Source organism: Erythrolamprus reginae, chromosome 3, assembly GCF_031021105.1.
Source record: "Erythrolamprus reginae isolate rEryReg1 chromosome 3, rEryReg1.hap1, whole genome shotgun sequence".
NCBI classification, from domain to species: Eukaryota; Metazoa; Chordata; class Lepidosauria; order Squamata; family Dipsadidae; genus Erythrolamprus; species Erythrolamprus reginae.
In genome coordinates this window covers 107678932-107690969 of record NC_091952.1, presented here as the reverse complement: position 1 = coordinate 107690969, position 12038 = coordinate 107678932, and the positions used below count along the sequence as shown (strand labels likewise).

The 12038-nt window shown below is 33.1% G+C and overlaps 1 protein-coding gene across 1 annotated transcript in view; it reads right to left on the bottom strand.

Annotated features, from left to right (window-relative positions):
- Positions 1-12038, bottom strand: part of CDC73 (cell division cycle 73) — a 132712-nt gene that overhangs the window by 73980 nt on the left and 46694 nt on the right. The window contains exons 9-10 of the mRNA XM_070746337.1: positions 11407-11485; positions 8550-8614 (exon numbers count right to left, since the gene is read on the bottom strand). Coding sequence (XP_070602438.1) covers positions 8550-8614; positions 11407-11485 — 144 coding nt within the window. The remainder of the gene's footprint in view (positions 1-8549; positions 8615-11406; positions 11486-12038) is intronic.

Here is a 12038-nt window from a genome sequence, read left to right as displayed (position 1 = left end):
AACATATTGTAAGTCGCCCTGAGTCTAAGGAGAAAGGCGGCATTAAAAAAAAAGAATAAATAAAATAAAATAAATAAATAAAAACCTCAGGGATTATACCATTCTTGAATGCTCTTCTACATTTTATTGCTAGCTTTCTACATTTTTATATTTTTTTGTGACCAAAGACAAAGAGAAAGATCAAAGGGCTGCCCCCAGGTGGGATAAGTAGAGGGAAGTCTTCCACATTTGGATCACAATCCAGACTGATTTAAATCTTATCTGATGTATCCCATAGGCTGATTACATTAATTTGGCAAACAACCATTTGTAGTATTCCCATTGAAGAGGTGTTATTATGTAAAGCTAGAAACCACATCCCTGGTCCCTAAAAGTTTAGCTACTGAAATGCTTAAACAAGTTAACTAAAATGTCATATTTTTTGAATATGTATTGCATTCTTAAAACAAACACAAGCCTGTGCAATTACTAATTCTAGTGAAGGGAAATACAGCAGAGGGAGAGGTCAACTTCTATTTCCATGTCAAAATATCAAACAGCTTTGCAATTACCTTGATTGCAGCCATATTTAACAACACTCTGAGTAGATATAATACTAGAGGAGGAAACTGACATGAAAGCATAATAATAGGTTGATAGTACTATAGTAAATCTACATAGAAATCAGTCAATGAATATTAAACTACAAAGGAAACAAGAATGTACTAAATGTTGAAGTACATTTTCATTTAAAGGGGAAATGTTAATTGTGGCCTTAGTGAAGAACAACTCAGAGAGATGTAAACTAACTACGCAACATTTTCATAGTTAAAATAGAAGGTTCTGGAAAATTACCATATTGTCATCATGTTGTCATGATGCTATCCCATGACAACAGTTTTAAGAAGTCTCTTGTAAGTATTTAATATCTAATAGTTTCACAACAAAGCCAACTAAATGATGGCAGTGACAAAATAAAACTGAAATTGTGTAACTCAGAATTGCTGCATATTAAAACCATTTCCCTAGGTTACAGTGGGATTTAAGCTTTATGAACAGAACAATTCATGAATACTGATAACATGTATTCCTCCGAAGTTTTAAATTTATTTTAAGTTTATTAAATTTATAGGCTGCACTAATTTATATGACATTGGGAGATTTAGATAATACATCAATAATAATAACAATACAGACTATATAAACTCAAAGAATACCTGAAAATAAAATCAATTAAACAAAAAAAATTAACAACCAAAATGACTCACAAGGATCTACCCTCCATTCTAATCAAGAGTCTGGGGAGGAAGCCAAGTTTTAAGGGCTCCCTTAAGCAGCATTAGTAATATTACATTAGATTACCCCAGATCACACTGCTAATTGGAGACTGAAGAGAACTTGAGAAATCACAGGTATTCCAGATGGCAGGCACCAGGAGAAAGAAGTACAGTACAGCAAAGTGTATCATTAGGACTACAATCTAAGGCAATCTAAGGTAACTTCCTTTCTAAAAGATTAACATTTAAGAAGTCCTCATTCAGTCAGATTGATTCTGCTTTCTGATCTTGTGGACTGTCTTCCAAAATGTTTTTTAAAATTGTCAACTTTCAACAGCAGCAGTAGTCTCTAGCCATTGCCTGTGCAACATTCAACTCCCAGATGCAGAAAAAAATGCATACAACCCCTGCACTGAATGATCCTCTCCTCTGGAACTGACCAATTTAGAAACTTTGATAAGAATGAGATCTAATTCTTTAATATAGCAGCTTTCTTTCTTCTCAGGGCCAAATAATGTTGCCTTCCCCCATCTTGTTTATCTTCTTGCCGGTCTTGCCTTTTTAATGGCTTTAGCAACAGTACTATTGTATTTCCCCACAGGTCCTCTTGCTGATATATCACCAGCAGAGCTTCCTCTCAGTCCACAAATCACTCACATTTCAAGGACACTTGGCTCTTTCCATGGCTTCTGACTAAAAACAATCAAGGTTCTTGCTCTCCTTCACTTCTCCCAAGTTTTCATATCCTCCATTTTCACAATCTAAACAAACAAAATAACTAAACTAGCTTAATAGTTTTTAAAGAAGCTGAAATATTACTGTTGTACTTTTCTTAAAAAATAGACTCTTCTATACTTACTTACCAAGTTCTGTTTACCTGCCAATCTTCTCTTTAGGAATACCTGGCTTTTTTACTTCTTTCCTTGCCACTTATTCTTTATTCCCCCCCCCCCCTTTCTACTGGTGCTCTTAAAGCTTTTTTTCCTGTTTTTATGCACCAAATGGTTCCTTTCCTTCTACTGATTTCTCTTTTTGATTTCAACATTATTTAGCTGCCAAGAGTTTTGCTACTAGATTCAACTCTGATCTTTGTCTCATGAAGGCATGTCAGAATCCAGAAAACAAAGCAAAACAAAAAGCCCCTTACATTTATCTCAGGTTAAATATAGATAGGATGGATTCTTGTGCTCATAAACTTTTAATATAGAAACGGATAACATATTCTCTTCTTTGATTATTTCTTTCAGTACTCTGAATATCAGAATCATCATCAGTAAAGGATACAGATATGTTAACACAAATATTTAAACCCTGCTGAAGAATAACAGCTTTAATGTCCTGAAATAATCCATTTGAACTGCAACTGAAATCTAGCAAAACTCGTTATTCTATCAAGGCCAGACATGGTCATTATTTGTGTCTGCTTAAAAGCATACTACTAGTAACAGAAATAATAATATACTATTTGAAATCTGTTATTTACCATACTTAATTTAACTAAATATATATATAAGTACAGTGATATTGTGTCAATCCAACCTTTAACATTAAACTGAGGAGCCAAAATGAATGAAAAACTTTAAATAGACCCCTCCCGTATTTACTAATTCATGAAGAGTGAGAACCATCAAAACTTCCCCTTTATATTTATGGTGAAAACTAATAATCATTGCCAGTAATGTGCTTGTGATATTTCAGTTTTCTGCAACATAAATGGATTACATAAAAAAACTAAAACACTGCATCATTTGTAAGAGCTTCTGTTTAAATATTTCCAGCAAAAATGCATCTGCCATCTACTCAAGCTTTCTGTTCCATTGCTGAAGAGATCTTACCATAAGGTTTATTTTCCTGATGTCCAAATAAAATTTACTTGCTTGTAATTTAAACCCTTTAAGTTGAGTCAGGCAGCAAATTAACTGAATAAACATAATAAATTATTGACTTCTCATATGGACTACATGGGCAAATCATTTTCTATTTTCTATATCCCCTCACATATTTACAAGTGAGTTATCATGACTTCAAACAGATTTCCCCAGGTTATACCCAGTGTCTCCAACTGTTCTTATTTCCCCAGCTCCCAGTTTCATCATTACCTTGGTTGCACTCATATACATTCCAGTTTGTCAATGACTTTTGGTACAGCTTGAAGGATAAACTGGAACCATTCTTAGGTGTTCTCTAATCAATGTAGAGAAGTGGAAAATGCCATTCTTAGATTTTGACATTATACTTCTGTTGGTGCAGTTTAGGATTGCATTTGTTTTCCCCAGATCATTTTTTTTGGTTTATGTTCATTAAAAGATCCTGATGATTTTCATGTATACTACTGTACAGTATGTACATATTCTCCATACTATACTTACTTTTGATCTTCTCCCAACCAAACATAATTACCATATTTTTCAGACTATAAGACACACCTAGATTTTGGGGAAGAAAAAAAAAATCTGCCTGTGTCTCCCAGCAATTTGCCTCCTTGCAGTAAAGAGTAAACAGACTGACTTAGCACAAGCAGCTGATTGCCAGTTAGATCTGCCTCCTGGAATACTATCTATTAGCTGCTCAAGGTTGCAGGGATTGCCACTGCCATCTATTGCTGCCTCCACGCATCACATTCTCACCTGTTCCAGGAAGTGGGGATAGGTGGTAGCAGCAGGGCCACTGCATGGAGGCTGAAAATGGGGCATGCAGAGGCTGAAAACAGGGTGCGCAGAGACTGAAAATGAGATGTGCAGAGGCCTAAAATGGGGTACAAGGAGACAGCAATAGGTGGCGACAACGATCTCTGCAGCCTGGAACAGCTGATAGGCAGTATTCCAGGAGGCAGATCCAACCACCGATAATCTTCTCGTGCTAAATCAGGCTGTGCTGTAGCTGACCAGGTTGTTTGCTGCAAGGAGGCATAGGCCGGCTGGTGGGCAGGGCAACATTAGAAACATAGAAGACTGACAGCAGAAAAAGACCTCATGGTCCATCTAGTCTGCTCTTATACTATTTCCTGTATTTTCTCTTAGGATGGATGTATGTTTATCACAGACATGTTTAAATTCAGTTACTGTGGATTTACCAACCACGTCTGCTGGAAGTTTGTTCCAAGCATCTACTACTCTTTCAGTAAAATAATATTTTCTCACGTTGCTTCTGATTTTCCCCCCAACTAACATCAAATTGTGCCTCCTTGTTCTTGTGTTCACTTTCTTATTAAAAACACTTCCCTCCTGAACCTTATTTAACCCTTTAACATATTTAAATGTTTCAATCATTAATGCTATAAGACACATAGACATTTCCACCCACTTTATTTGGAGTGGGGGGGGGGTCTTATACACCAAAAAATATGGTGTACAGTAATTTTGTATTTGCTTCTGTTGAAATTCATCTTGCTTTTGGTTGAATGTTTCAACTTTGCAGGACTTCTGAATTTTGCTCTTGTCCCCTAAGTTGCAATTGTTATCCTACCCATCTTTGGGTCTTCTGTAAATTTCATCATCATATTCTTCATGTTTCATCCAAATCATTTATTAACATGACATCATTTAATATTTGGCTTAATAAATAGCCATTAACTCACTGATATAATTCAATTTTCTCTGATTCTATCTAAATTTAGGATTGTAAATATATGAATTTACTCTTCCCATACAAGCATGCAAAGCTAATGTTTAAGATATACATGACCCATTCTTTAGAAGTGATGTCATAATGGAGATATTTATAACTATAGTTTGACAACTATGAAAAACAGTTTTAGAATGTTCTTTTTAGAAAGTTTATCACAATTGTGTGATACACACATACACAATACGCATGTGTGTGTGTGTGTTTAAACCCTAAATATTTAAATAACAAAACTGCGTTTTATTTAATTTTCTTATTTCAACTCCGCCATTTTTGATTGCTTGAAAATATATTGTACAATACTTAAAACATGATAAAATATTGATGGATAAAGAGCAGATAACTACAACAATGCATACTTGTACCAATGTAAAAAGGTCAGATTGTTTCTAATTTTCAGCGCATTTCCAGACAAGCTAGATAAATGCTTCTTTGAGTTAACCTTTGTAGACAATATCAGGAAGCTGATTTGTGCATATGATTACTCAAAATTCCCTAGACTCATTTTTTTTTGTACATACTTTATGCTAATATTATAAATAAATAACAATACTTTACTTGGAGCAACTTATATTCTGAAGCAATACCTTTAATACCATCAAATAACACCTCCCCATCTCAAGTCCTTGGGAAAGAATTAATAGGTGGATAAAAATTGAGTTTAAATATATGGTTCATTCTGTGACCATCCATCTAAAAATAATATATACACATGCTAGACTTCAAGATAGCCAATTTTAACAAGCTTAGAAAAGTATTAAGTGAGAACCCATTGACAAATGTCCTTTGATCAAGTTGAAGATAGCATGGGAACATCTTAAAAACAAGATATTGGAAATATAATCACCCCATTCCAGTGATAGAAAAAAGTGTTAAGAGCACTTAGCTAATTTCTATGAATGAGCAGGAAGTTTTTAGCTGAATTTAGAGATACGGATATGTTATGTGTAAGAAATAGAAAATAGTTGTCATGGAAGGAGGCCATGAAATACCTAGTAATCACAGTAAGTAAATTAGGAACAATAAAGTACTAAAGAAACCCACGCTCACAAAAGAAGTTAAAATCAACAACAACAAAAAAGGCTTTCTTGGCTATGTTAACAGAGAGAGAGAGGGAGGGAGATAATGTGTGTTAAACTGCATTAACAGAAGTATGTCAAGATGAAGAGATGTCAGTATTCACACCTGGAATACTTGTCCATTTCTGGGTACTATATTTTTCAAAAGATATTAAAAATGTGTATCTAGAAAAAGAATCAATACAGCAAGGAACCACAAAAGAAAATATGTGGGAACATTACAGGTGCTATGTTTGTTTAGTATGGAGGACAATAGTTTTCTTCAAATACCTGAAGGGCTGCCATGTAGAAAAGAAGACAAATTTGTTCTAAGTTGTTCTGGAATCCATGACAATGAACAATAGGTTTAAGTAACAAGGATGAAGATTTTGGTTGGTATCAGGGGGGAAAAACTAACTGTAAGAAATATTCAACTATGGAACAGATTTCCTCAAGTAACAGACTCTTCAAATCTGAAGATATTTAAACAGATACTGGATATGATCTCTCCGAGATAATGTAGTAGTGAATTTTGGTCCTGAGCATGCTATTTCCAAGAGCCTTTAAATTCTTACCTTCTACAGAATAAGATTTTCAAGACTTATTTTCTACACTTATTACTTATAATAAGCACACAAAAGGAAACCATAAATTCAGCAAGAAGAGTGATTTTCAATTATGAGGTGACATTCATTAGCTACTTCACAGAGAGTTCCTAAATCTTTAGAAAATTATGACTATGAGTTATAGTAATCACTGCCAACTTAATGTTATTTTTTTTTATTTTTAAAAAATATTTTATTTATTTTCTTAAAATAGACAGACACACATACAAACATTGAACACAAAATGGGGATACATTTTCCCCGCTTATCTTGAAAGTATAAATTCAAATACAGAAAAAGAATACATAATTAGATATGTGTTGAATATTAAAAAAATTGCTAAATTTGAGTTAAGGTTTTTCACATTGTTACTAATATATATATAAAACCAAAATTCTTACTATATTTCTTATATATAAACTAATTCTTATATATAAACTAATTCTACCTTAGTCATTAAACAATAAATTTGAACTAATGTTAGTATTATTATTACCCAAGTAAAAACAAATAAAACAAGTTAACTAAAAATAGATTGTATATCTTATTTTTTCTTATCTATCCATTTATAAACATTGTTCCATGCTTCATAAAACTTAGTATCTTCTTGATCATTTAAACGTCTTGTCATCATATCCATTTCAGCGCAATCTAATAATTTTGCTATAACTTCTTCTTCTTTGGGGATTTCCTCCCCCTTCCAATTTTGTCTGCCAACTTAATGTTATATAAATTACAATTCATCTTTCCTTCAGTCTGTATAACAGTTGTAATCCACAATAGATGTGGATGGGTCAAGTTTGAGAAAACAAAATGATTATATACACTTCTCAAAAAATAATAATAAAGGGAACACTTAAACAACACAATTTAAATCCAAGTGAATCAAACTTCTGTGAAATCAAACTGTCCATTTAGGAAGCAACACTGATTGACACATTCAACTTTGTACAGAACAAAGTATTCAATGAGAATATTTCATTCACTCAGATCTAGGATGTGTTGTTTGAGGGTTCCCTTTATTTATTTATTTATTTTTTTGCAGTGTATAATCCTACATTTTTGTTGTTTTTCATTAACAGAATCTAAGCATCTTCCCAACTCATGTATCTAGTCTATGGTCACCACTAGTATGAAAACAATTAATGTTTCCAACAAAACATTTTATTTGGGATATTTAAGAATATTTAGATTGGTATTCCACATAGTATATAAATTAGGTGAAAACCTTGGTTATTTCATTAATTTTAATTGTTTTTATTAAGTCTACAATATGAATTACCGGAAGACTGGGAATGACATAGGTCTATTTTACAAGATAGGCAAGTTAACCAAGTTAACACTAATTGGTTGTGAGACAGTCATACTCCAGGCATTATTTTATCTTCAAATTAGTGAAATAATCCAAAAATAAATGCACAGATTTTTAGACTGGTGTCTATTCATCAGTTATGTAGGTATACAGATGGGAAAACCCCTTAATGAGGATTTTATATTAGTTCTATATTATCTGTTCCACTCGCATGGAGATCAAAATAGCATTTGTTTGTGAACACTAAGCCCACTTCTATAAAAGCAGAGATCTTAAAACAAAAACTCATACTAAAATATCATTTTCAGAATGTTCTGATGTCAACTGTTCAGGAAATCGACAATATGAACTTTTCCTTATAGAACGAACGTTCATTTAGGTGCAACTGCTGTTATTTAACCTGACAATTTGTTCCACGCCAGAATATATTATAAATATCAAACTATGAAAAATTCTACCATTCCAGGAGAAAAAATGGTTCCCCAATGAACTGCAGAATTCAAGAATGTCAAAGGAGAAGGAATATATACACTTAGCTATTTACAAGCTTGTCTCTGGATAATTTATGTTTGTTGCCATGCAACACAGACATTTCTCAATGTAGAAAGCAATACTGAACATCTGTAAGAAACATTTTGAACATTTCTTCACACAACATTGAAACAGATAAACTCAGCCAATATGGCGTACTTACTGTTACAGACTTCAAAGTCATTCCATGATAGGTGCCCATAGTGTCAATTTTGAAACCTTCCGTCTCTATGAGATTAAAAACAAAAATATCCCAAAGTTATAGTATTCTCATATGTAAATCCTACAGCAACAAAGACAAATCACAATAAAAGAAACTAATTCAATGTGAATTTTGATTTTGTTTTCAAGGAGAAAAGGCCACACAGAGAAACAATATTTTTATGATAGTTAAATACATTGCCAACAAACTAAATGTTCAGATGGTTTGGAACAATGGGTATTAGTAATTCACTTATTTGCTTTTCTATTGTTCCATCTCCAGTAATAGTTCTAGAATTTTTTTAGATTCATTAACTGAAATAAATAAACAAAATGCTATTATGCTGCTGAGGAAATTCCAGCCTTTTAAAACATTCTTAGATGTTGGTAGGTGACTGTCAGGCTTCATATACTTGCTTGATTCACTGCTCTTCAGATATTGTAACTACTAGTAGCAATAGCAGAAATTTCAAGAAATCAATGTTACCTTGATTGTTGATTACAGTATTGGCAATCTAGAAGTCCTATCCTTGCAGAAGAATAGCTGTTACATAATGCATAACCCAGCCATACAAATACATACACAAACTTACAAACTCATACTCATGTGCATGTTTGTATCTTGGGTTTTGGAAGAGTAGTAGAGAACAATTTACCAGCTTGACTTCTGACAAATGTTTTGCAATCAATCACACCTATCATGGAAAGTCCCCAAGTTATGTTCTTAAATTCTAAACGTGTTCTGTATGGCATAAACTATGATTTAGACATCATTATGAATAGGTTCATTCATTTTCTGTAATCAGCTCAAAAATGTATGTTTTAAATGCTGTGTGTTCTAGCCTTCTCTAGCCTTCTTTCATTAACAACAACATGACATGCTGCACTATCTGCAGCACAACAGTATTACCAATAAGGCAATATTTTACATCAGGTAGAGCCTATTGAGATTTCTAGTTTCTATCATACACATCTCAAGACCTAAAATGGTCACCTAACATCAATAACGTCATCAAAAAAGGATTGAGAGGCCCGGCAGTGGCAGCTGAGGGCCCCGGCGGTGGCGAAATCGGCAGCAGCAGCAGTAGCAGGAACGTGTGGGCTGCCAAGCAGCTCAGATGGCCCGGAGGCGGCGAAATCAGCTGTAGCAAAGTTGGCGGCGGCAGCGGGCCGCAGTAAGGCTCAGCTTCTAATGGAGCGTAGCAACGCTCCGAGAATTAAAGAGGAAGGATCGGGAGGCTGGGACAGAAGCAGAGCTTTTATTTAAAGATGGCTTCTTTAAATAAATTTAAAAAATAAAAAAAAATATTTATTATAAATAAAAAAAATATTTATTTATTTATTTATTTATTTATTGAAAACCCGTGGTATAGGCTTTCCGCGAAAGTCGGACCCGCGAAAGTCGGACCTGCTTTAAGACTCAATGAGTTAAAGGTTGTGTCACAGAAAATGAGCTGTGATTTTTTTTCTGACTACAATCCAAATGTAATATTAATAGCATATTAGTAGGGGAGTAATTGCTTATGGGTTCTATGTATCAAGTTAAGATATTGCTACATTAGCTAGGATGCCATTAGACAAATGGGTGGAATAGCAAAAATCTTCCTGGATTTATTTTAAATGAAGTAGATTCTAAAATAATTGACCTTTTAAAATATTTTAAAATAGTGCTTATCTGAATTAGTAAAAATCATTGAGTAGGAAGGGCCTCAATAAAAAAGCACCCCTTATTGCAAATTACAGATTTCTTAAGTGGGGGTCGGGTAGGGGGGCATAATAATAAAAATTATAACATGAAATTATATCACCATTACCCAACAGATGAAGAATGAAATAATAATGAAACAGTTCACCAAAATAAAGTAAACAATCAGTATTTTTAAGGGGAGTTATTTATGCCAGATTATGATGCACACTCAAAATCCTTGTTAGTTTTATAGACAATAAGGCAAGCAAGATATTAGTGTGGCTACGCCCAAAATAATAAATATAACAATAAATACCGGTACATTTCTTTGGAGAAATGTTTAATTAGAAATTGTTTGCATATATATGCACATAAGCACATAGAACTGAATCTGCTAGAAATGCATAGAAGAAAAGATACTTAGTTTTGACTTAATAAGTGCTGCTTTAAGCAGAAAATGAGAAGGTATTTTATTAAATATATGGTGTTTGGTTTTTAAAGCATTTCTTCCCATTTCTCAGCCATTGTGTGGAAATAAAACAATAGAATATCTATTATGGATATTGTTCCAGAATCATCTTCTTTTAGCTTTTATGAAACTTCCATAAGCCTTTCAAGAAATGATTGAAATATAGAACAGTTAATCGATCGCATCTTATATACACAAATACACTAGGAAAATAACAATGGATGAACTTGAACAATTTAATGGTTATGCTTTCTGAAAATCAGAGTGTTATATGCAAGTGATCTAAAGGCAGGATTATGTTAAATAATAATTTTAAACATCCTGGATTTATCACTGATAAAAAAATAAAACATAAAACATTACTTCAGGTTTTCTGCTTCATACTTCCAGAAAAAGCTCTGGTTGCTCACTCTTTTTAGCAGAGGTGAAATAGAAATGTGATATTGGATTGTGTCTAAATCAACACTATATAAAGCACAAATCTGGGAGAACACTGAGCTCTAGTATCATTACAGCAAGCAATAAGTATTATGAAAATAGAAACAAAATGATTAATATGGCATTAAGTTTTTTAATTCCTTCAATATTATTTTAGAATCAAAACTGGCAGCTCCAAGAATTTCAAAATGTGTGTATTTCTTTTATTGTGGTATATGCTCTTACCTTCCTTTCCTTTAAATCTTTCCTGATCATATCTGTTATAGGCAGCTGGAATAGGTTGCTTGTTTCTTAAAGTTGGATCCTGAAAATAAATGAAAAGGGGATATTGTATCAATTACATTTGTGTTCAAACACTTTTTTATTTATGTCTCAATGGTATGGATAACAGATAAATCATTTAATATAGAGATACTTCAAAAAAAGTCCATTTTCAATCTAGTTTACTATGTAAATATCACACTAACACTGGTCATAAGTTTCCTCATCCAATGTCTTTGTAATTTTGCTTTCTGAACAAATGGTCACCAAGTCTCTCTCTCTCTCTCCCTCCATCCCATCCATCTATCCATCTAATGTACACGACACACACACACATATATGTATATATGCTTCTGCAAAACAATTTCTAATTAAACATATTTGAAGCCCATTCTAATGACTCAATAAATTTCAGTCCCTTCATCCTTAGGAAAAGTATTTAGTTTAAAATATCATGTATACAGTATTTATTCCTAAGTAAATTGATTATTTCTAATAACGTAATAATTGCTATGACAAGACACATAGTAAAGTATTAAATACTGTGTATAGTTCACAATTAAATACACCTATATAACAAGCTTTTTTCTTTGGCA